We start from the raw sequence: 25,907 nt of genomic DNA, 5'->3' as shown, positions 1-25,907 counted from the left end.
CTGGGCGCCGGAAAGTCGGCAGCAAAGGCGTTCCCGGAGACGCCGACCCTTCCCCAGGGCCGTGCGAGGGACGCGCTGCCTGCGAGGGACGCGCTGGGCTCCTGCGCTGCTTTGCTCGCCTCGGTATCGGCCGTGTTGGCTTTTAGGGCTCGGTCCAGGCTCGGCATGTGGTGAGCATCTGCACTTCCCTGCCAAGGCTGGGGCTGAGTCAGAATCGCAATGTTCTGCAGGGACATGCTGTTTGTAATTATTTAATACATCTATTTTTTTTTCTCCAAACACCCAGACCCTCTGATGTCCTTCCTTTTTGTTTCAATACTGCGGTTTTTTGCTTGCATAAGCTCTAAAAAAATCAGAACTTAAAACTAATGCTCCAGTTGTCTAGAGTGACCTTCTTACTAAAAAAGGGGATTCTTGGGGGTGGAGAGTGTAGCGTTTTCCACTTGGTTTTTTAGTGGTTGTTTTAGGTATGGGAAGATGTGCCTGGAAGCATCAGGGTTGCCACAGACTAGAAAATCTGAGTTTGGCCAGATCTACTGCGAAGGCAAGCTGGGCAGAAAGGCCAATGGGGCAAATCTCATCTTTGAGGGCTGGGAGAGGAGGGAGGCGCTGCTGGAGCGACTGGGCTAACTGGGAGGGAGCGTTCTTGCCCCGACTCTGAGTCACCGGGCGGCGGGTGAAGCACGTACGTGGGTGACATCTCGCCACGTCTCGCTGCGTGGAGCAAGCTGAGAAACGCCCTTGGGAACTTCAGGTGAGATGCTCCGAGTCGTGGTGGAGAAGGATGTGGAGTTCACGCACGTAGTGAGCCATCGTGCCCAGCCCCAATGTGGATGACCCAGAAATGGCAGAGGACCTCCCTAGCTTCTCTTCAGCACCGTTGTACAGCCGTGAGGGCCGGGGGAGATGCGGATCCTCACGCGTTTCAAAGAGACGGCACAGGGCAAAATTTGGAGGAAGGCTTGGGGAGGAGGACTGATGGTAACAGAGATCGCTCTGTATTTCTCTTCTGTGCTCGGGGGGGTTTGCCACAGACGGAAATGACCTCTGGGTGTTTAAAAAGAGGAAAATTAGGTCAGTTGTCTGCGTGGTAGGGCTGGGGGCAGCGGGACGGCTGCGGGACGGGCAGCCTCGTGCGTAGCGATGTGTACGGGAAGATGAAGTGGGAGGCAGAATCCGTTGGGGCAGAGCACGGGGTGCGTCCCTGCGTCGGGGTCCGTCCCGCCGGGTGGGACAGCCTCTGCTGCGTTGCAGGGAGATGCGCGCCTGAATCCAGGAATGAGATTTTTGGCTCTTGTTTCTGGAAACGTTGGGTCTGGAGCTGTGGGTTTGATGTCTGCCTGCCGCCGAGTCCCTGGGTGAGCGGTGCGTGGCCCTCGGGGAATCCCTGCTTGGGGTGAGGCACGCAAGCATTGCCCAACGCCAGCAACCAGCTTCTGGTTTGTTGACATTAAAAATACTGCAAGCTGTATCTATTTATTTATTTTAAAGCACCAGCCTAACTCTAACTTGCGCAAGTTGATTCCTGCGTGCTGGCTCAAGAAAAAAGCGACCGCTGTTCAGATGAGTCTCCGAGTAAAACAGCAGCGTCGTTCTGGCCTCTGCCCTGTTTGACAGCGGCTGGTTTGAGAGGCGGGCTGCCTGAAGGCTGAGCTCTCGGGGCACACAAAACGTGCCTGATGGCTTTCCATCAGCTTGCCCAGGCTTTTGTAAAACGGCCTTTTAAAGCACCACCGTGTGATGATTATTAGTATTATTTCTGGGCATGCTCTATTGCCGGCCAGATGGCACACCCAAGTACGCTGTTGATTAACTAGACCTCAAACGCAGACCACCAAATGAAAATAAAAAAATCCCTTTCCCGAGGCAGACAGTTGATTTTGGGAGTGAACATTGACCTGACATGCTGTCGCTATGAATGGACTCCATGGCCACTAATCAAAGGCCTCTTTTGGTGGTGTTTTAGGTTTGATTATCTGGGGAGATCCACACAGATCCCCCTCTGGGATGGCAGAGGATTTCCGTGCTCTGGTTTGGTTCATTTTTTTGTTCGATGAAAAGCTGTGTGTAGCTGAAGCTGGAGCTTGCTGTGGGGCTGGATGCAATCCTGGGCTGCTCGGAGAGGGAGAATGTGCTGTCCCTGTTGCGGTAACGCCTAGAAACCTCAGATAAAACCACATTTCACTGGGCTGGATGCTGTGTAGATGCTTGCTAAAGATAGCTGTGGCCTGGAAGTGTTCATAGTCCATAGAGGAAGGGTGGAGAAAGAAGCTGAAGTTTCAAGGGCCATGGTCAAGGTCATGGAGTAGCGGAGAGTGAGGACGGTGACTCAGTGGGTGCAGGGGCTGAGCTGGAAGGGCTGTGCTCCCGCTGCAAAGCCCTGGGGAGGGTGCCTGGGAGGGGAGGGTGCCTGTGGGTGGCCCCAGCCCATGGCAACGTGGCCCCAGCCAGGAGCTGCCTCCCACCAGCTGCATCTCTCACCATCTTTTGGGCACCTCTCATTGAAAGCTGCGTTGTCTGTCGGTCTGTCCTCTGGGCAAGCAGGAATGTCCCTACCTGGTGGAGGAGGCAGAGGTGAGGGCAGTGCTGCTGGAGAAGGTCACCATGCCCAGGCTGGCCAGCCCACATCTCCCAAGCTTGCACCCCACTGCGTTTATTTTTCTGTTTTCTTTACGTGAGCAGAGTCCTCTGCCTGACCTCTCGTCTCCCACTCCCTACAGCCAGGCAAGGAGCCAAGCCAGAGTCAGCAAAGGCGCTCGGGGGGGACGGTGGTCTCCAGCCCCACCGACCAGGGCAGGCCAGGCCCTGGGGCTCCTCGCAGAGTCCTGCAGCCCCCGGCACAGCCCTGCCCTGTGCTGTGCCTTCACCCGAAGTGCTGCTCGTGTCCCCAGCTGGCTGGTGGCACAGCGGCCCCGTGACGTGGCGGGGCTCTGCCCGGGAAGCGCAGGGCGAGGGGAGGGGGCTTTGGTTTGGGGGAAGCCTTTCCCGGCTGCCAAGCAGCAGTCGTGCACCGACTCGAGGGGCTGGACGGGCGCAGATATTTAAACACGCGCAGAAATAATTTTCCCGGGTAAACGTGTCCGCTGGCTGATGGACTTCGAGGAGCAGGACTGCAGGCACGAAGAGCCCAGCCTGGAAGAGGCGGTGTGTGGTACCCTCCCGGTGAGCGCGAGATTTCAAATGACTCTGCAGTTTTAAAAAATTTATTTATGTTTACCTTGCCCCACACTGGGCTGCAAACACGGGTAAAAGCTGGCGGAGGCTCTGGGGCCGCGATGGCTGCTCGGCTGTGTGCCGGTGCAGGGCTCTGCTGCCTGTCCCTGCCCCGCGCTGCGGGGAGGGGGAGGCGGCGTTACCCCGATTTACCCCTCACAAGGCACTCGGTCCAGGTTTTCCCAGCCCCGCGTGTAGGCTGCTGTAGCTTTCCTCCGACGCGTAGCCCCGCAGCGATGGTGTGTGTAGCCCGTGAGCAGCGGTCCCCTGTGAGTGCTGTCCCACCCCACAAGCTGGGAGGTGGGTGGAGGAGCAGGGCTGCGAAGCAGGGGAGATGCTACGAGATGCTGCTGCCCTTCAGAAGGGTACGGCCCTCGATTCCCTTTTTCCCTGGGAGGTTTTGTGTTTTAAACTGACTTACTCCAGTTCTAGGGAAGACAAGGTGATGCGCCCTTCAGCTTCTGTCGCACCGCTGCCTGTGCTAGTGAACAAGAGCAGAGCTGCGGCTGCCGTGGGGTGTTTAAGGGTTGACACGTGGTTTAGCTAAACCTGGGTTAACCAGCTAAACCGGGTTAGGTTTTTCCAGTTCCCTTAAAAAGCTCTGAACTACACACACATAATGTGCTAACATTGTCCCTAATGAAGAGATGCGTGTTAAACCGGGGGCTGTGAATCGATTTAAGTCGCTCCCTCTGCCCGTGCCTCAGTTTCCCCACACGCAGAAGGGCGATGGGAAGCAGAGGCTCCGACGTTAGCTTTGGTTCGCGTCCTGCGATGAAACGCACGGCCCCAGTGTGCAGCGCTCTGCTCCTCCGCTGACTGGGCAGCCTTGCCTCCCTGCCGGCTGGGGAGACGGCCCGGCAGCCTGCCATCCCGGTTCGTGCACGGTTCCTGCCGCAGGCTCGGCGTAAGTCATGTTACAGAGAGCTCCTGTCACTCACTTCCGTTTAAAAAAAAAAAAGAAGATGAAGTATGCCTAGAAATGCCAAAGTGTTAATTCAGAGATGTTTTGCCCCCTCGAGGGGAGCTCATGCTTTGTGTTCGTATTAGAAAGAATGGAGGCAGAGCGTCCCGGAGAGCGTTCAGGCATGGCCGTCCCCTGGAGCGGGGATGCTGCCAGGCTGAAGGGGAGCCCTGTCAGCGGGGCTGTCTCCATCCCTCTATGGCTTCTTTGTAGTGGGCTCCTCTTTGGGAGGGATGATCTGGTGACCCTTACTCATACGGATTTGCAAGAGCGTTGCTGGTGAGAGTAAGGTCAGCAGCAGTGGACAATGTTCTTTGTTAGGGTCTTTGAATAAGGGCTGGGGGTGCTGATGGAGCCTGGGGAGCCGGGCAGGGAGAGCCGCGTGCTGGGTCTGTGGAGGTGGTGGGGTGTGGAAAGATGCAAGGAGATCGTGGAGGTGCGGAAGCAATAGGAACGTCGGTCCTGATGGCGCTGGGAAGCCCCCAGGTGGGTCGCAGTCTAGATGCACCTTGAGCATCCTGTGGTACGGAGCCATGTGCGGCAGAATTGGGGGTGGGTCTGTTTTTTTAGTCAGTAAATGCAGATCCATTGAAATTCAAGGTTTTTGTGGAGCTTCACCAGCCTGGGCAGGAGGGGTGCTCATGGTGATGGCTTGAGATGAGAGATACCTCACGTCTTTTTACAGGGGCCTGTGGTGATAGGACAAGTGGTGACCGCTTTAAACTGAAAGACGGTAGGTTCAGATCCGATAGATATAAGAAAAAATTCTTTGCTCTGAGGGTGGTGAGCCCCTGGCCCAGGCTGCCCAGAGAAGCTGTGGCTGTCCCCTCCCTGGCAGGGTTCAAGACCAGGCTGAACGGGGCTCTGAGCACCCTGGGCTGGTGGAAAGTGTTCCTGCCCTTGGCAGGAGGTTGGAACTGGATGATCTTTAAGGTCCCTTCCAACCCAAACCAGTCTATGATTCTGTGTTCCCGGGGGTTCTGTCCATCCCAACCAGAGGAGGTTATTTGGGGGAAGGCAGTGGAGGTCTCATTTTGCAACCAGAAAATCTTCATTTTCTGTCTGTAGAGTGTCACCACCCTTCTGAAAAGTCTCTTCTGTGCATGGGAATTGTATTTCCATCCTACTGTATTTTAGCGGTCCAGTAAATGACATTGGGCACTGCTCCCCTTTGGACATAAGACCTTGGGAGCCCAGCTCCTCAAGGACCTGTATTTTTTTAAAAAAGCAAAAAACCAAACAACCCCCTCCACCTTTTCCCTATTTAAAGAGGACTGCTCTCCCTTTTATAGATTGGCTGAGCACAAGCGGTGCCTCATTAGCTCCCGGTAGTGCCTCGTCAGCATCGCTCTGCAGAGAACAGATTTTTTTTGTAGCGGAAATTGTTACGCGTGGACGTCACAAAAGCAGAAGAATACCCCGCTAGAGCATATTTTTCCTGTGTGCCTTAATTATCTAAATCTCTCTCCTATTACAGACTCTCATATCCTTTGCATCCGATCGGCTCTCCCCTTCTCCTCCCCCACAAGCAGGTAAATATTGTACCTGCATCCATTTTCACTCGGTTGCAGACGAGGGTGGGAAATGAAGGAGTGACTGGAGGCAGCAGCAGCGAAAGGTAGATTGTTATCATCTCCCCTGCAGTAATTGTGGCTTCTCAGAAATCCAGTTATTTTGTTGATTTTCCAGCCGGCTCTGCTGTTCCTGTGTTGTCTGTTGCAGACTTGCTGCTCTGGGAAACATTGATTGACCTCCAAAAAAAATACTGGCACAACTTTTTAAGCTCTTGTGGCTGAATTCTGGTCTGGGGGAGGTGGTGCCCAGCCTGATTTTCGGCAGCGCTTGTTGCCCCTGCCTTTTTCTGCTGCCTGCGAGGAGGCGTCAGTAGAGATCTGGGGAATGGAGGGACTACGGTGGGCAGGACAAGTGGGTTCAGCGTGGACTAACCCCGTCTCCCTGCCTTTTCTCCGTCAATGTGTCGTCCTCTGCATCGAGGTTGCCTGTCCCATCCCCATATTGTCATGATCTCCAAGGGATGCTCTGGGAAGCCGGGACCCACTGTTTGGGGTTGAGATTTTGTGGTTAGTTGAGTTTTGCTGCTCCTCCTCGTGCCACACCGCAGAGGACCCCATCCAACCTCGCTCTCCCAGGCCATCATGATCTTCGCATCGCGTCCTCCCTCCCCAGCCACCGAGGTCCCGGCAGTTGGTGCCAGGAGGGCACCCAGAGGAGATGGCGTTGCCCCAGGCTGGAGTTCCCCGGCATTCCCAGCAGCGCGGGGCATCCTCCCCAGGGTTGATGGGGCCGCGGAGGCGGCGGTGGCCAGACAAGGTGGCCCTTTGACATTTACAGAATGGCCTTTCAGAGCTGTGAAGTGTCCCTCGCCGTCGAGGGCTGCCATACAAACAGATGCCGTCCCCCGGCACAAAGCGAGGAATGCGGCGCACAATGGCCCAATGTTCGCCGCGATAAAGCCCCGCTTCTTCTGCCCTCCACAAAGGCAGCTCTGAGCGGGGCGGCGGGCGCGGGGCTCGGCTGTGGTCGCCCCAACCCTTCCACCAAAGCCTTTAGGCTGCTGGCGGCTTCGGTTGGAGCCGAGGGAGCGGGGAGGTGAAACCCAGCGCGGGGCTCTTTCCTGCTCTCTGCATCCCCACGTGCTGGTATTCAAATTAATTGACCTAAAGGAAAAATCAACACGTGGGTTACGAGGGTTCTCGGTTTGCTCGGGGTGAGCGTTAACAGCGTTGGTTTTCCATGGAAGTGTCTTGGAGCATTTAGCTTTCAAATGTTAACTCTTCTGCGTTGCTCAGGAAAATGTAAGAGAGATTCATCCCTGGCTGCTGTCACACATCACAGAAAATCAGCACAAAAGGAACTGGGCTCGCTGCAGAAACGCGCCATTTTTAGCAACATCTCTTCTGAATCCTTCTCATCTTTTGCAGCGTCCTTTTGTCTCATCCCATCAAAGTGTGACAAAGCCTTTTCGTAAGGGTTGTTTTACAGATGCTCATAGTTCAGCCACGCGTTTTGCCTCATTCATACGGAGCGCCGTCGTGGCTGTTAATTGTGTCTGTCACGGAACACCTCCGGGCCCTGCTGGGATGAAAGGTGGGCATATCCCTAATCGGAGGATTACAAGGCAGTGCCTGGGAGGGGACGGGGCAGCAGCCGAAGCTGGGGATGAAGGGCTGGCGGGAGCCCTCGTTTTCCTCCTCCTCAGCTCTGCTGGGGATGGTGCTGGCGGGTGCCGTGGTCCTGGGAGATGCTGGGGTGCGAGGGGTGTGTGTGCGTGCTCCGTGCTTCAGAATGGAGATGGTAAATGTTAACGCTCCCCATCAACACCGTGGGGGGTCTTGCGTGGCTCATGCACATGGGGTGCCCTGGTGTGAGACCCCAGGTCTTGCCAGGCTCCTGTGTTTGTGAAATCAGGGCACGAAAGCTTGGTGCTGTACCCTTCTCCTGGCTCGGAGTGGGTCGGGCAGCCGCCGGGCTCTCAGTGGCAGCTGGGCATCCGGCTTTGGCTGGCAGCTGGGAAAACATTCAGAATGAATTTCTCCCTTCCCTCGTCCTCGGAGGAAAAAAAAGTGGAAGAAAATAAACGACTAAAGCTTGCTACGGGTTTTCTGTTACACCATGAAACTGTGCACAGCATGCCTCCGAGCAGCCCTTGGGGCGATGGGCCTCCGTCCTCCCATCCGTCTTGTGTCTGTCACATCCCCACTAACCTAAGGAAGTTGCTGCAGAGGAGGGCTGGAGACAACTGGATGCAACTGCACGTTGCTGTCTTTCTCGGATCACACCTATTTTCACGCTATTTTTTTTTTCCTTTGTGATGAGGCCTTGAGTTCCCTTGCTGCGTAGGGTTAGGGCATTGCCCAAGCTCCCAGGCAAGCCCGTCCCCTCAGCCTGTCCTTCCCTGGCTGTTGGACCTGGCAGGAAATTATCTGCGTGATGCTCTGCGGCTTCAGGCCAGGCACGAGACAGGACTTCGGAGGCGTTAGGTCTTCTTTGTGCTCTGCTCCTAGGATGCTTCCAAGTGGGGTCAAAACTATCTGCAGTCCTCCTCTTCACCAGAAGGCAGGGCAGCGAACAGAGCGGGGCTCTCTGTATCCCCGTAACTCCTGGAGCTGTAAAGCTGCAGTCCCGCCTAAAATCCCACCACGGGGAACATTTTGTTGCCACGAGTGACACGAATCGCTTGGTGGGTGATGGGATTTCCTGCATTCTGTGGCTGTTTCCCCTCGCGTGGAGTAGAAGGGGGCTGTGGGGGGTGGGAGTGAAATCAGACTGGCTTTTGCAGATGTATTTTTGGGGTGTAGGCTGTTTCCCGTGCCCAATATTTTGCTTTTATTTACAACCCCCTCTCCGGTGCCCGCTGGTGTGCTGCTGCCCTGGCTGTCATAGCGTGAAGCCAGGGGCTGGGAGGTGCCAGGCGATTAAATCCACGAGCCCCTGCCTTGGGGGTCCCCAGCCTGGCGTGCAGCCCTCACCCCCGGCGAGGATCACTTGGCGTCGGATCCAAGCCTCGCACGTGGTCTGCCCCTGTCCCCACCGGCTGGCTAATCACTGCCTGCTCCTCCTGCCACGATCTCTCATGCTGGTGATGTTTTTAATCATTAGGAAACATATATAAAGTTGATGGATGATGTGATGGTGATATATGCTACCTACACAGTCTTTTAAGTAAGTATATCCATAAAAATCTAGTAGAAACCAAGGCTGGCAGGAGACTTTTGTTACTGGAAGTCTGTTTTTGTCCCAACACATCCTTCCATCAATTCTTCTGTGAGAGCTAAAAATTGGCTGGCTTCAGTGGAGTTAATGATCATCTGAAATGGAGTTGAGCAATTGATGCTGCTGCATCAAAATGTTTCCCTCCTCCCTTCCCCCTCCTCCCCCCCCACTGCCCCCAAAAACGAAATTTCTGGCTGATAGTCAAAATTCAGTTCAGTTCTCACTGTGCAAGTATTAAACTGTGGGTCTGTTCTTTCAAGTTTCTGGATTTTTATGGGCACAATCGGTCTGTTAACAGGACTTTTTTTTGTGTGTGTGTGTGTGTGGTTTCAATGCATTTATATCATTGACCTTTGCTTTAAAAAGTGTCTGACAGTCTTTACTGGGCTGGAGCTATGAAAAGGAGCGCTGTAAGGGGGCTTTATTCTATGGCAGCAATGACCACAGGCAAAGCTTTGTATTTGCTGAGTGATTTAATTCTTGCACATGCAGAACTTGGCTCTGTGCCATGTGTAACATGTTGAGAAAAGGTCTGCTTGAGAGGCATTAAACCCAAACTTTCCAAAACCGTCTCTTTTAAAAATAGCTTGCTTTCCTGTTATTTTTAAGCTAACGAGTAAAATGAAGGGACGCTGCCCCAAAATGCTGCATTGAGCTCTAGCAGAGTCATTGGGGAAATAAATCTCCTTGAAAGAAATGAAGTGGGAGTCTGGATGGAAGGGTGCCAGCTGGGAGGAAGAGGAGGGTGTCATTAAGATAAAGGCTTGATCGAGGGACAGGAGAGAGTAGATAGGAGCAGCCTGGGCTCCAGGAGAAAACCTGGGAGGGTGAAAATTGTACAGCTCTAGTGCTGGGTGCTGTGAAGTCCTGCCCGCAGGGCACATCCCCAGAAGGTTTTCAGGCTAAATATCAGGTCCCTCCCAAACTGGTTCCTTTTCCCTGCTTGGCTCTGTCTGTCCCCTGCCCTCTTACAGGCATATCTGTCTGGTAGCGGTCAGAAGCAAATAAAAACAAACTGCTTTTTGTTTGCTCTTATTTTAAACACTGTGACAACGTTTGGGTTAGTGTTAGGTCTTGTGAAAAGCTGTTTGAAAGTCAAACATACTGAGCTGCTTAGCAGCATCCCTTTGAATTCTGCGTCTGCCTGCTGCGGTTCCAGACAATGGTCTGGAGAGCAAGGAAACATCGTATTTCTTCTCTCTTCTTGTAATCAGGCCATTAAATGTGCCTGAAGTTTCATATTCTCAAACTATTTAATTGTGTTGCCGCTTGGGCCGAGTTCCGTGTTTTGGTGTGCCTTTGTGTATTTCCCCTTCCTTTGGCAAGCAAACGAACAACAGAAATACTAAAATATGTTCATTTCTAACAGACGCAATGTCTTCCCCAAAACATTGCAATCTACAGCATTTTAATTAAAAACAACACATCAGCAGCGCATCAAGTCATTTGGAGCCTCAGCCTCTGTTAGTTTTAATCAACAGCTTTTTTCTAAGGGCTTTTAGAAGCAAATTGTGCATTGCTCGCTCTGCCCCAGGAGGAGCGAGGGAGAACAATAGATGATCTTCGTGCAGGCACACCGAACCCTGAAATACTGAATTTAAAAAGTGTATTTATAGGCTGGAGGTTACGTGGGGGGAGAGCTAAGAGGAGGGTGCATCCAGCGGTGCGCAGAGGGTGCTCCGTGGTTGGTACCCGCCTCGTCCGCTGCAGCTGCAGCTAAATCCGTCCCCTGGCGCAGATGAAATCCCGTTTCTCTGGGCTGCTGTCCCGGCTCTGCTGTGCGGCACGCGGGGCTCGAGGTTTTCTGCAGGTCGCCCCAGGGCTGCCAGAGGTGCCGACAGGCACTTCTGTGCTCTCTCGTCCTCGCCTTGGGTGTTGGCCGTGCCCATGCCTGCAGGTGGGATGAGCCACAGCCGGCAGCTGCCATGCCGGTGGGGAGATGGGGAAAAAGCATTTTATCCATTCCTGTGATTTCTCTGAGAGTTGAGCCTAAATGCTGCTAGTGGAGTTGCTGGTGAAAGCGATAGGTTTGAAGCCTCTACGTGGAAAGACTGGCGTGGAAAGCCAAAGGAATGAGGGTAACCCCTGCTTTTTATAGCCTCCTGGTATTTGCTCATGCCAGCTAACACTAATGCGCTTGATTTTAACTGTGCAGAGCTCCGCTCTCCAGGCAGCCAGACTCGGTGCCCAAGTAAACAGGCTCCTGTCTGGGGTCAGCTCCGGTGGAAGCCGCAGGGGAAGGGAAAACCCTCTCTGCCTTTGCCTGGCTGCTACGGAGGAGAAGTCGACTGTGGAGAGGGGCTTTGCGCAGGTGGTCGTGGGGATGTTGTGAGGAAGGGATCAATAGGATCACGGAGGAGAAGTGGAAGGAGGACGCCTGCCCAAGCTGACACCCGAGCGAGACACCCGAGCTGCTGTGCCGGCTCTCGGTGCTGAGCAGGGTGTCGTCCGCTCGCCCAAAAACCCTGGAGGTGCGGCTCGGAGGGGAGGTGGTTATCAGCATCGGTGCTCTTGCATCGCTCAGGGGCAGTGATCACACGTGTCCCAGCCTCCTGCAGGGACTGGAGAGGGGCTGCTGTGGGAGCATCTGCTGGGGGCTGATGCGTGGGGATGGCTTTGGGCTGAGGCTTTCCAGAATGAGTGATGATTTCTGGTGCCCAGCTGGAAATGCTGTCAGGGCGACTGCTTTTGCAGAGACTTGACCTTTCTTGGTCTCCTTATCAATTGTTGCCCATGGGTTTTCTGTCCTGCTTCCAGCAGGCATTTCTGCACAGAGCTCCCCCTCTGGGAAGGGAATCCAAAACACTGACCACGACAGGTTTGTACTTTGGATGCCTCCCAGCACATCCAGGTTTCACTGTTGTTTTTCTCTGTGCAGCTCTGGGAAATGCCAGTGTAAAGTTGGTGTCACGGACCTGAAGTGTGACCGGTGCAGTGATGGATACTACAGGTTTAATGAAACCGCCTGCGAGCCCTGCCAGTGCAACAACCACTCTAAAACCTGCGACAGCTTAACAGGTAACTCCCCTCTTGTGACCGTGGTGGCTGCAGACTTTACCCATTTCCTCTGTTTTTGCCATTTCCGTTCAGCAGACCGCCGCTCTCGCCCTCTTCCTCTGCATCTTTGTGCCTTGAGTGCCCAGAATCTCCACCTTACAGCTGAAATTAAAATGTGGGGCAAGGTTGGAGCTAGTCCTCTTCTCAAGGAAGTCAATAAAGGCTGTGTTATGCACCCCAGGCTGCAGTGCAGAGCCTTTATTCTGCAGTCTCTATCGGAAATCAGTGCCCTATTGTTCTCTGCACTTACACCAATACACAACACAGGCTTTTAAGGAGCTTTTGTTTAACTGCTGTTTACCTGGAAACATATAGTGTACTGGCACTGACGTAGGGTGACTGTTATTGCCACAGAAAACATGATTAGTGCTGGAAAACACTGGCAGCACCTAATTAATATTGCCCACTTTTTATAAATTTGCTGTGTTCATTTTCCTTGATCATTTCTTTGACTGTCTGTCACTCATACAGATGCTGATGCAGTGTCACTGTTGAAGAACCTGTTCTTGAATAGCTTATGGGAGGGCAAAACTAATTGCTTTCCCATCTCCACCGAAAGGAGAGGTCCCGGAGGAGCAATGTTATGTGACTGCCTGCGCAATCCCTACTGTAGCGACAAAACTCACACTTCAAAACCCAAATTCTTATCAAAACTTCCAGGCTGGAATGCAGTTATGCAATATTAATCCAGGACCTTAGAAAGGAGCGCTAATTTAAAAAGTGTTGCAGGGCTTTTTGCGTAACTGGCAGAGGGGCAGAGCTCATCAAATACGGTATTGCTGGGCAATTTCTGCACCTGTGTCTGTTCCCCCATGGGCTGTGCGTTTGCAGCAGAGGAACGGGTGGCCGCAGTGCTGGCTGTGCCCAGGCAATGCCCTGACCCAGCTCGGCAGGGAGGGTGTTTCTGTGGGTGTCAGGAGTTGTGGCGGGCACCAGGTCTGCACTCCCTGAGGATGAATTACTACATTCATCCTTATACCGAATTTTAAGTCCTTATGTCCTGCTGATATTGAAGGATATAAGATGTACCTAAAGCTGTGCGCACCTCAGCTGTGTTACTGATTTGGAGCTGGCTGTGTGGGTTTTGTGAAGGAGTAAGATAATCTGCTCTTCCTTTTTCTCCCTCAATGTTTCCCCCTCTCTTGATTTTGGATAAAAATCCAGCGCAGACGTTGCCTCCGGGATGGGGCTGTTCAGGCAGCGCTTCTGCTGGGGCTGCCAGCGCTGGCCATGGCACTGCAAAGAAAGACCCTCTTTCTGGCTAATGACCTATTGTTGATTTGACAAAAATCCCTTTTTAAAAATTTTCCTCCATCTGTTTTATTTTCTGTCGGGGGTGAGGGAACCCAACAAAACCAGAACACAGTCAATTAAAAATTAGATCTGACATCTAATAAGTAACGCAGTGCGCTCGGCCTGCTCTAGAGACTGCACTTTGTGTGACCTCCCCGGCTGTACATCAACTGTGTGTAGCCTTTGTCGAATTTTCAAGGTTTCTTTCGCATTAATGCCGTACTTCGGGCTCCCTCTGCAGGCTCTGCCACCATCTCTGCACGGCCTCACTCAGCGTTGCTTTGGCCAGGAGGAATATTTAATATTACTGGGCTGGAAATGGGGCAGCCAGAGCTCCCTGGGCGACAGCGCTTCCTTCGACGCAACCCTTGTGCCCCGTGCTGGGTCTGTGCAGTGGGTTCGGTTGCTTCTTCCCAGCTGGGGTGCTGTGAGTTCTGATCCTTCCGGAGGGCATTATCACGATGGGAAGTGCTATTAATTATTAAGGCTTTCCACAGCAATACCTGATTGCAAGCCCGTGCATGCTTTGCGTGGCTGAGCAACTTGCTGACTCATTGGAAACGCAGCCATTTTGCAGGGTTGGTGTGGATAAATGCGAGTAATTTCTGCCGATGGGAAAGACATTGGTCCTGAAATGACCAAGACTGTACAGAAGACGCAGGTGTGATGCCAGATTTATGCCACCGTTAATGCCTGCAGAGCACGGTTCAAGGCACCCTTAGCGCTGATCGGGCACACTGACCTTCCAGGAGCCGGTCTGTCCCAGGCATCCCGCTGAAGCAGATGATTGAGGTTTGCAACTGGAGAAACCCAGCCCAGCAGATAATTTTCCCCTCTAACCCTGACATCTCTCCCACAAAAACCACTGGCTCGTGTCTGATGAGCTGTTGGGTGAAGAGCAAACAGCGCGTGGGAGCTGACGCCGTGCAAGTGTCCTTACTCATCGGGGTGCTGCCAGCCCACAGCCCGGGTGAATCAGCCGCGTCCAGGAGCGGCGGCTGCCGGGGTTTGCTTCCTGCCCTTGGCGCGAGGGTCAGCTCCAAGGACGCGCCGGGCTTCCTCGGGGATGCTCGGCTGCGGAGTCATCGCTGTGGCAAGGGAAGAGTAGGAGCCATGCGGCACGTTGGGCTTGCAAGGCAGCCAAACTGTTCCGATATTCATATGAAAATCTGCTGTGGTTTTTTTAACAGTCAGCATTAACCTAATTCAGGATTTTTTCTGTGGTTAATGTTGATATGAGTCTTTTCCATACCCCTGCAGCACTGCTAGATTAGCTCAGTGAATCTCCTGTCTGTGCTTATATATGCAGTGAATAAACTGCTCTGCGCCGCCCTGGTTTGTTGGAAGGTGGCTGTTGCCTTTTCAGAGTCTTGTACATGGGATTTAATCAAATAAGCTTCCCTCAGGTCACCGCCATCTCGGCGAGGAGCCTGCTGAATTACAAGATGTTCCTGTTGATGGATGGGCTTTTGTTAGAGGCTACGTTTTTATAACTGGGGAGATTTTTCTTCCTCTGGTCACAATAGTATCAAACTGTAATTTGGAAGGCCATTAGGACACAGCCCCTGCTAAGACACAGTACGTTGATTTTCTGATTCAGGGGCTTCCTTAGGAAGGGGAGGTGGCTCATGTGAACCCCCAGTTCCCCTCTGTTTCTCCAGGAAGGTCAGGGATTGCTCCTGCCTTGTGCTGTGCCCGGGATGGAGGAGCTGGAGCCATGCTGGTGGGATGGAGCTGTCTGCCCGCAGCACAGGACCATGGCACCTCCTCACCCCGGCCACCAGCTTGGGGGTGCAGGAAGAGTCTGCACACGAGAAAGGGCAAAGGCATAAACTGGAGGAACCTCTTGCGGGGTGGGGGATCTGAAGCATCAAGGTCGCGTCTCCCTGGCACAGATGCAAACTGAAACCTGTTTCCTTGGGGACCATTTAATATTGATAGCATGTGTTTACCTGCACTGACCTTTTAAAGTGATGATGAGCTGTGGGCATCTCTGCTGGAGCCACCTACTTTTTCACATCATGTGTGTGTGCATGTGGAAGGGAGGATGGCCATCAGAAGGTCATAAGAGGCCATGATCATGTTTTGGCCGGAGGGTATCCAAAATCACTGGTGAGCTCTGATAATTGAGCGCGTCTCACGCGGATTCTTGCTCCAAATGTTCTGCTCCAGTTCCTGCTGCCGAACAGTTGCTTGTGCTCCTGTCCCTTCCCCAGGCACCTGCCTGCACTGCCAGGAGAACACCGAGGGAGACCACTGCGAGCTCTGCAAGGAGGGCTTCTACAGAAGCGCCCGTCCTGCCCATGCCTGCCATCGCTGCCCGTGCTCCACCGTGGCATCCACCGGCACCTGCCGCATACGTAAGGCTTTTGTTTTGGTCTAATTCCTCGATAACGAATGTAGCGCTTTCCAATTAAGTTGCCGCTCAGCGGGCATCAGCCTAGCGAGGTGGTGTGTAGCCCGTGAATCGCCCGTTCGTGGGAACCGGGGCACCTTGCTGGAAGCAGCGCCTGCCGCGAATTTCCTGCTCTGTTTTGATGTAACCAAGAGAAGAAGTTGTAGCTGTAATAAACATATGTATGACTTTTTTTGATACTTCCTTAATCAGTTTTTCAATCAAGCCTTCTCTGGCTTCATATAGGCCAAAAAGTTCCTGCAGATTGCTGACATCTCCGACAGAGTTCCAGCAGTTTTCTGAAATTGTCTGTTTGAGATGGAAATGTTCAGCAGTAATGCTCTCTTTGCTTAGCAACGTGCCGAGCATGCTCTGTGAGGCTGCTACAAGGCAGCACACACCCCCAAAGCTTCTTTTCCCCCTAGGAACAGAGAAACTGCTGCAGTTCAAAAGTTGTATTTTCAGCTTAAAATATGAGACTGTTTAATACTTGGTGGCTGCTGATTTGTGTCACCGTGACTTGTGGACCCACAGAACAAATCCTACAGCAGACTTTTCTCTGCAGGGGGCTATGGCACATACCTGGTTTGCTTTCTGTGTTCTTTAGAGCCTGGTGAAACTGCCCCAAGGTGTGACAAATGCAAAACTGGGTACACTGGCCCGAACTGCAACCAGTGCGACAACGGCTACTACAACTCTGACAGCATCTGCGTAAGATGTGAATGCAACGGGAACGTGGACCCAGCGCGGTCACCCAGCGTGTGCAAGCCGGATAGCGGGGAGTGCATCGCCTGCCTGTACCACACTGCTGGGTTCCACTGCGAGGAGTGTGAGGACGGCTACGTCCAAGACCCTGAGGGGACCAACTGCACCAAGAAAGGTAAAACATGCTCCTCAAATCAGTGTCGAAGCTTGCTGTGCGGCTCAGGTGGGCACAAGCTGCCTGAAGGCTGGGGAGGGAATACCGGTCGTTGTGCAGATTGGTTTAGATTCATACAGGGAAGAAAACCGGACCTTTATAACACATGGGTGCCTGCTGGCCTTGAAATCTGTGGTTTAGTTAGCTCTGTAACCACTGATTCCAAGACTGTGGCAGGTACCTCTAGTGAACAAGCTGGAAAACAAAAAGTGTTTGCAGTGTATTTAAATGTAGGTTTTCAGATTTCCATTGCTTGATATACTTGATCTGTTAGTGCCCAGGGAATTGTCCTTATTGACTAGTCCATTCGATAGCACTGTCTAGTTCCCTAGAAAGGGTTTTGGTAATAAATGTTGTCACTCCTCATACTCTGCAAACAATGACTACTTGGACCAAGTTTAGATATTCTTTTTTTCTTTCTTTCTTTCTAAATGGGGAAGCCAAAGCTCGGAGAGTTGAGATCCAAGCTTGTACAGCGAGTCACTGCCAGAATTTGCTGGTACCTGCGCTGGCGGTCTGTCATCAGTCTTCAGCTGACACTCAAGACACTGTAGGTAGCATGTCAGACGCAAACTAGCTCCAGTATTTAGAGAGGCTACTGCACAGCAGGAGGACTCATAGCAAAATGAGAGAAAATGATTCTTAAGTTGCTCCTTCAGTGGTTATCAGGAGGTTGGTCCACAAGGTGGATCTCCAGCTCCACACATGGAAACATTACTGGCGTTATGTACTGGATAAGAGAAACCAGACTTCAGGAAAGTATCTGGGCCCAAATTCGTCCTTGTCACCAACAGAGATTTAATTCAGATCTTCCATTAGGAGCTAATGTGGTTTTCACTCCCATGCTGCGCTCTGGAGGTGTAATCACAGAGCCCTTCTCTGCGCGGGGAGATGATCAATACAAAAAAGTTGAATGCTCATTAGCTGTAACTGTACCGTTACAGGGCTGGAAGTGGCAGGTTTGCATCAGGTCGTCCGTTACCTCCCCCTGCACAGCTCCGTCTTTGTGCTTGTAGTTTTCACCATTCGTTTTATTTCAATGCGATTGTTATAGCCGATTCCTGGTGTGGGGAAAGACTGTCCCCTTTCAAAGGGACTGGGGCATGCTCTTCTAGCTTTCCCGTTTCCTTGACACCATTTTTTGCCCATTCTATATTAAGCAATTTAAAAGGCGTGCAGTTTCTTTCCAGTTTCTTACGCACAATTTGCCTAAAAATTGCTATGCTGAGGGTACTGTGCATTAACTAGTTTTAGGTTAAGATTTTCATAAACCACTAGTGCATTTGAGTGGCCTGGTTTCGAGTGGCTTCTAGAGTGAAATCATCACCCACCATGCAGATCTGCAGACGAAATTGCTGGAGTATGGGACTTTAAGTGGTCACGGCTGAACAAAGACAGCAGGTTTTGTACCAGCCTCTGGGATCCGCAGGGGCTGTTCAGGGTCTTAAACCTGACCAAGATGTGGATGCTTTCAAGGCTGATGGAGGGAATATTCAAAGGACGTGTGGGATGACCGAAGTCAGTGTTTTCGACCCCTGGGTGGATGGTATTCCTGCTGCGACGGTGAGGCATAGCAGCAAGGGCTTAGCGACGCAGCGTGGCACTGTGCCACCCAGCCGAGCATCGCTGCCTTCCCCGAGAGCGGGCGCGTGGGCTGCTGGCACGGCCCCGGCTCCTGCCGGCGCCCATTCATCGCAGGAGGCAGCAGAAGCTGTGCAGAGGCTGCATTTCAATCAAGCAGCTGGGTATGATGCTCACGTCAAAGCTGCCAAAGCAGCCCATTGACTGAGCAGCTGCTGCTCTCAAGGAGCTGCTTTAGGACATCTGGAGGGCTGGCACGGCCCTGGCCAGCAGAAACAGGCGTCGTTGTGTCACGGCCCAGAAGCGACAGTCCACGGTCGGAGCACGGCACTGTTTCACCATGACGTTACTGTCGGTTCCAGGAAATGTTTTCACCCATGTCCCCCTTGCCAGCGCTTAGCTGATGCTGACTCACAAATAAAGCCCAGAAAAGTGCTGTTTCCTTGCTGGTGAATCAGCCATTGTCTCTGTTTTGTTTTTTTCTAATTATAGCTACTGGCGGGGTTTGCTAAGAACTGAGTGTTGATGAAGGAATTTGGAAAGGATGACTGAATTCCTCATGCCCTTCTTCCAAAGCTGTATCCAGGAACCTCTTGCTCCTGTCGCGTTGCTTCCTACTGTGAAATTCTGCCTGTTCTCCCATAGAGAAATGCCTTCTGGCATTCAGCGTTCTGAGTATCCTTATCAACCTCAGGCAGGACCTGCAGAGAATAGAAGGGCTGCTGCAGGGAGGGACGCTGAGCAGGAGCCTAAACTGGGCGTCTGATGCCCCCTCCAGAGCAGTTTCTTTCTCCATTGCCTGAACTGGGAGCGTGACAGCCCAAAGTTAACTCATGGGAGTTCCATCGCAGCCCTGCGGCAGGAGACTAGTGAATATTTACAGCTCCTGTTGCTATTGGAGATGCAACTTAGTGCAAAATTAGTCCTTCCGAAGTGACTCTCCTCCTCAGTCATAATTAGTAGATGTTCTCTTCAGGAGAGCTGGATCAATGCAGCACAGCAGCGTCAGCTGTAATTGCTGCAGCTGTAAGTGGCTTTAAAAAGAAGTTGCATTTTGGATAGCAGAAAGAGAAATGGAAGGGAGTGGGAAAGAGGGTGCAGAGAGTCCTGTGGAGCAATAGGTGCAGAGAACATTTTGGTTGATTGAGGCTTCAGCTTCTGGAGGGTTCCTGCTGCCTGGACTTGAGAATCTAAAATAGATCAGGTTATTCCTGTGAAGAAAATGTGTTATTAGTTGCATTTTGGAGCCTAATATTCAGGCTCTTAGGGCGCTTTCTGAGGCTTATAGCTCAACTGGTTTGAAAAAGGCATAATGAATTAGCATCCCATTTAATTAGATCTCCAGTGTTATCTTGTCGCAGACTGCTGGATGTGAGAAGGGAGTTATCCCATGTCTGCTGGAAGCAAGCCAGGTTCTTGGCTATTTTGTGCCTGGGAACAGGCTGCAGAGGAACGTGGAGCTTGTGGCACGGTCTGGTAGTTCTCATGTTCCTGTCCTTCCTGTGTGGGCATATGCCAGCAGATGAAACCAAAACAGGATCCAAACTGGCTTCTGCTATGTTGAATAGAACATCCATGGTCTTTTTCTTGTTGTGATTTGGTTACGTTCTGCTTCTGGTTATGCACACTGGGGGTTTCCATGAGATTTGTGTATGGCTGCTTCATTCAAAAGCAGAACTGGATATTGAAACCCATTGCTAAACACTGTGACGGTGGAATACTCATGGTTCACTTTTTCACTTTTGATCTTCTTGTACAGGTAAGTCAGAAATAACACTATTGTGATCATAATCCTACATCTAGTGTACTAACTGTGAAAAGTTGAAGCTCCTGGAGCTGCTGTGTCCTCCCAGCCTGATTGTGCGGCCCACGCAGACAACAAGTGAAACTGGGCCTTCGTTAGGCTCAAAGTCCAGACTCTCACTGAGCTTGGTAGAGCCCCGTTTTCATGGGCTGAATATGAGCTGGAGTGGGTGGCTTGCTTTCATCATGAGCTCGTGTATCTAGCACTGAATCTTGGCTACTGCATCTGTCCATCCATCACCAAATTCTTCATAGGAATGCTGCAGTCTGTGAGCACTTAGCACACAGAATTATTTTAAAAAAACGAAACCAACCCTGGCTAACCATTTTTGTAAACTATTTTGGAAAAATACCAGCTTTAACAGCGTAGACTTAATTGCCATAATAACTGTGATATAAATGTAAAATCTCTTGTGTTTGTGTTTGGTTCCAGCTTACCATATTTTTATTGATCATTTTTTATTTGTTTTGTAGAAGCTACTCTTGGCCCAGAAACAAGGGAGTTTACAACTTCTGCTCCAAATGCCAGCAAGGCAACATCATTTTCAACGGCAGTGATAAACAGTACGTTGTCACCAACAACTATACAGACTATATTTCCTATAAGTTCCTCTGACAATAGTACCTCTGCTTTTGCAGATGTTTCATGGACTCAGTTTAACATCATTATTTTGACAGTTATCATCATTGTTGTGGTCCTGCTAATGGGCTTTGTGGGTGCTGTCTACATGTACCGTGAGTATCAAAACAGAAAACTCAACGCTCCTTTTTGGACCATTGAACTCAAAGAGGACAACATCAGTTTTAGCAGCTACCATGACAGCATACCCAACGCTGATGTTTCGGGGCTGTTGGAAGACGATGGGAATGAAGTCGCACCGAATGGACAGCTAACGCTGACGACTCCCATGCATAATTATAAAGCTTAGAAGAAGTGATCCAGCTATTCCAAAGTTGGCTTAAAAAAGTTACAGTGCTTGTTGAAGGGGTATCAGGATCCATGCCAAGGCTCCACACAGAGGAATTTGCTCTTCAGATACTCTTACGCTGGGCACGCTGTAGCTTGTAGGTGAACAGAAAAAGGTGTAGTACATCCGAATTTCGGGTAATGTGGTGGAATGCATTCAGTGTCCTGTTCTCCAGAAAGGTCCATAGAATTCACTGTTGTTAAGACTTGATTATGCTGACCTTAAGATTTTATTTTTTTATGCAGAGGTGGTAGGTGGAGAAAGTGGTACCCCACGATTAATCGGAAGCTACTTGATTTCCAGCCAACCTAACGCTTATGTCTGCATCCTTTAGTTTGAAAAGTAGCTCGTGAATTAACATTGGATTTTCAGGAAAAAGACCTTTGTAAGGGCTTCATGTTAGTTCCTGATATAAATTGGTTTGAAAAGGAGGACAAAAAAAGGGAAATAATCATTCACTGTACTACCAAAAGGCAAGTAGAGGAGGGAGTTGCACACTTGAAAAGTCACCATTACCAGTTTCCATTAAGCAGGGAAATGGGGGGGAAAAAAAATCATGAAAATATTGGAGTGAGGGAAGAGACTAAGCTTTTCCCTTTTTGAGTATTTATACAGGGTGATGATGCTATTAAAACATAGCAATCCATTTTGTTTTCTAGAAGGAGTTAATGAACTTGTATAGTTTCTGTGCAAGGGAAGACGACGACATCTCAGGGTTGCCATGTAAAATGAAAGCTAGGCTTAATACCCTACCCTGATAGAAATGGTGTGTTCTGTATATAAAATGTAATATATCTTCTTGGAATTGTATTTGTAATTATTTGTAAAAAGGACAACCCACCAACCAACCAAAAAAATACCCAACAACACAACCATGAACCCCCCTTCCCAACTTCCCCTGTTTCCCAAGTCATATTTTATCATCTAGATTTTAATTGTACAGCGGTTAGTGACGTTGTTTAAAAAGGAAAAAAAAATGAGGATTGTTTAAAATACTGTAAATTAGATGGCAATATTGTTGGAGCTGGGACTCTGGCAAACACCGACTGCTTAAAGCTTTTCTTCTAGTGTCATTGAATAACTTTCTTTTTTAAAGAAAATGTGAGTGCTCCCTACTTGCATCTGTCAAATTTTCCCATTTCTTTAAATACAGAGTGAATACCAGTGTCGCCATGACTAGGTCCCAGTAGGTGTCCAAAAATTGGATGTACCATCCTGTTACTTGCTTTTAGATCTTTACACAAAATGCAAATACACTGTCGTGAATGCATTGAGAGCCTGATCTCAATGGCCGAGCTTTTCCGACGCGGCTGCTCATCACAGGAGTGGATCTCGTTGCCGTCTCTCCCATGCTGACGGAGGGACTTGCCGGAGGGCGAGCGCAGCCTCCTGGCCTCTACAAGGGCAAAAGCAAAAATCTCCTGGATTTGAGTGGAAATGGCTTTCAGCCGAAGAGCTTGCAGGAGCTGATCTGCGATTCTAGGCTTAAAAGCTGAAAGTGCATGGATCCTTTCAGGAAATTTATGTAGCACAAGTGATGGTGGGGAATCAGCTGTCAAAAAACCTCCAGGGGACTTCAGGTTTGACAGATTCCCCTGATTTTCGTGGGAGGCTGGTGGACTGTTAGCAAAGGGAGAAGGACAGCGCAGGGAGGTCACACCACGGAGCTCCTCGCTGGTACCTGCAGCATCCATGCATGCCACGAGGCAGTCACCGTGCCCTCCACGTGCTGGGGAGCCGCCAGGTCCAACCCACGAAAATCAATACCATTACATTTAAGCAGGGCGTGAAACAAATATTTCACCTAACTCATGACCAACCTCAGAACTAAAGCTGCGTTGCTGTGCATGTTGGTGCTTTGCAAGCGACTGATGCTGAGGATAAATGAAGTACCTGCTAAAGGTCAGCAGGAGCTGACTGATGCATCCTCAGAGCCAGGCAAAAGTAAGTATTTCTCAAGATGAGAAATGGTAGGAAGAATGTGGCGATTATTTATTTGCTTTCTGGTGCTGCATGGAGGCTTTTCTTATCATTGGAGACTTTGGGGGGGGAATAGGTGCTTTAAACATGTGCACAAAGATACGATTTCTGCCTCAAAAACTTGCTGCCTGATTTAAAGATGAGGCACGGCAAGTGTGAAGGAAAATAGTTGAGGGTGACCAAGGGAAGCGGTGAGGGCAGAATGTGATACTGCACATAGGCCTGAGCCGATGGAAAAGCTCCCGTTGCCGGTTATGGGCCTGGGTGAGGTCCCATAGTTTAGGTAATAAATTTGGCTGATGTCATTCAGAGCAATGTTCCTTTTTATTATGAAATGGGGGAGGACTGGAGGAGAAAATCTGGATGTTGCTAATCCTCGAGTTACTCATCAAACTTTTAAAGAGCAGAGTGGTGACAAAAGAGAAAATTTCCTAAAAATTGTAATTATTTAGCAGTGCTGATTTAGCAATACACTTGCACTTGGTCACTTAAGAGGGTGGGAGAAGGTCATTTAGAAGTGTTCTCTTCTGGGACTAATGCTCGCAGGCAAAGTGAAGGACAGGTGATTCACTTTAATGTTTCTAAACTGTTATGGTAGATATTTAATCCTTGCCACAGAACACCTCTTCCTCAAATTTTGGTATGACTGTAGGCTACTTTGTAACAGGAATAGGCTTTGATTTTTCTCTTGCTGTAGAAATAATGACCCATCTGCAAAACCAGAGTGTGAGTTCAGATGCTGAGCCCTTCAGGTCCATGCCTACCACTGCACAGGAGGCGTTTGCATCTGGGCTGCTTCTGACCTCCAAATGACTCCAAATGCTTTATGTCTGAGCCTCGAGTTTGAAAAGAGGAGGAGGTAAGGATGCCTTTCAGTCAGTCTGCAGGGGAGGGCAGTACAGCTGTGCTGTTGTCTGTGGGTCGCACATCTGGATGAAGGGTTCTAGACGGCCCCTGCAGATGTGATGGGAAGCTGGGCTGGGCAGGGAGGACCTGGCTGCCCAGGTTTGGATGGCAGAGGAAAGCACAGGATGTTCTTTAGCAGGAACGAGCACAGCGAGGATGTGGCACTGGGACGATGCTTGTCAGATGGCAAAATGACTCGGCAGGAAAATACCAGCCAGCTCCAGCCAGCCCCCCCTTTGGCACAGAGGAACAACATTTATAAAAGGAGATCGATGCCTCAGCAAAGAAAGAATAAACAGCTTGATATTTGACTTCGGTGGTGTGAGATTAGACCCTCTTTGCTCTGTCCATCAGTCGTGCAGCTGTCTCCTGGGTGCCACAGGAGGTGAGGAAGAAGCCGAGCTGGTAACATCTCCAGTCAGCCTAGGCCTGCGTTGTATTTTGAGGGAGTGCAGAGCTAAAACACCTGTTCCAGGGTACCAGTGGGGCCACCAGGACCTGCCGTGTGTTATAGCTTGGCATGAAGCTTCCCAGATGTTGAGGTTTGCCCTATGCCACGTTGGGGTATGGGCAGGTAAACCATAAATGGACTTACAGGGTGGCATTAAGGCCCAACTCAGAAGCTAGCAAGACAAGGGGAAGGCATCTAGGTGACTTCTAGGGCTGAAGTTGATGCCAATACATGTAGCATTCCTGAAAGGCCACCCTGACAGGGCATGCTGCTGTCTGGCTGCAGTGGTGTGGCTGTCATGGAGAAGGGCAGTCGATGGCGTGGTACGGTAGCTGTAGAGCATGGAGAAGGTACAACGAGGCAGATGAGGGCTTGCTGAATGTGTGAAACAAGCTCTCAAGGCACGATCCTTAGGGTCGTGAGGGCCTTGTGGACCCAGCTGGTCTGGATGGGGTGAGTTCAGTTGGATGGGGTGAGTTCAGTTGGATGGGGTGAGTTCAGTTCCACAGTCAAGTAACTGAAGGTAAGAGGATATCATGGAGCAGATAAAGGGCAAAAAGCAATGATGTGTCAAAGGTGTGGGGCAGCCTGGGTGGCTCACAACTTAGGAGAGCATTTGGTAAGCAGAGTGCAACAGACATGCAAAAAAGTGACTGGGTTAATGTGAATAGATGGTCTCGAATCTTATGAAGGACTGTAGCTAGAAATAACTGTGTGGAGCACTAGCCCTGGGGAGCTGTCAGGAGATGTCATCCATTGGAATGATAATTTCCTTGGAGCAGGCTGAGCAAACTTAGCATGCTGGAAGCCATTTATGAAAGAGGAGGGGATGTATTCAGCATCCTTCAGGTATCCTGGGCCAGTTAACCGCTGCTATACAGCATCATCACCTGAAATGTTACATGCAATGTAAATGTGGCAGAAAGTTTGCACAGTCTCCTTTAAATAAAGGATATAAAAATATGTTTCTCTTTGAAGTGAAGTTTTAAAATGGGCTCCTACAGGACTCTGCTCTTTATTTGTCAGAGGGATGGATTAAAATAAGAAAAATGTGGGCCTTAAAAGTTGTACTTACTCCCAACTGAAACCCTTGAGTCTTGCTACACATCCAAATAAGGCGTCTCCTAAGCATATGCTATGCTTACAAATGCATTTCTAAAAAAAAAAAAAGTGTGATTTGAATATATGTCAGAATTTATACAGAAGAATGTTATTTAAAATGAATAAAAATAAATGTATATAATTTGTATCTATGCCACTTGGATTTTTGCATTTGTTTTTTGTTCATTAAAGTTCAGCAGGAGTCTTTCCAACAATAGCAACCAGAGCTGGACTGAAACCTAAAGGACTGAATCTGTTCTCATCCCAGTAATGACATTTGTTCCAAGAGAATTATTCCTTCATTATAGCCCTGTATGTGAGATGAGAACCACGACACAAAAATGTTTTTTAACATCAGATATTCATAAGTACAGTTGACATTCTGTGTCAGATAATCCATTTTAAAAATGAGCCCTATGATATCTTGTGTCTGCTTATTAACCATTCCAGCTTTCAGCTACTGTCATTAACATGTTTGGTAGCTAGACAGTCAATGCGGATTTCTCCATTACTGTCTGTAATACTCACATAGACATATTTTG

The 25,907-nt window shown here is 50.3% G+C and overlaps 1 protein-coding gene across 1 annotated transcript in view; it reads left to right on the top strand.

Moving 5' to 3' along the window:
- Nucleotides 1-25,516, top strand: part of MEGF9 (multiple EGF like domains 9) — a 56,546-nt gene extending 31,030 nt beyond the window's left edge. Inside the window, exons 3-6 of the mRNA XM_075439474.1 lie at nt 11,790-11,929; nt 15,478-15,621; nt 16,264-16,536; nt 20,434-25,516. Coding sequence (XP_075295589.1) covers nt 11,790-11,929; nt 15,478-15,621; nt 16,264-16,536; nt 20,434-20,888 — 1,012 coding nt within the window. The 3' untranslated portion in view covers nt 20,889-25,516. The remainder of the gene's footprint in view (nt 1-11,789; nt 11,930-15,477; nt 15,622-16,263; nt 16,537-20,433) is intronic.
- The last annotated feature ends 391 nt before the right edge of the window (nt 25,517-25,907 follow it).

The sequence above is a fragment of the Opisthocomus hoazin genome, chromosome 19, assembly GCF_030867145.1.
Source record: "Opisthocomus hoazin isolate bOpiHoa1 chromosome 19, bOpiHoa1.hap1, whole genome shotgun sequence".
Taxonomy (NCBI): Eukaryota; Metazoa; Chordata; class Aves; order Opisthocomiformes; family Opisthocomidae; genus Opisthocomus; species Opisthocomus hoazin.
Note: the sequence above shows the minus strand (reverse complement) of the source record. Positions and strands in the feature narration are given on the sequence as shown.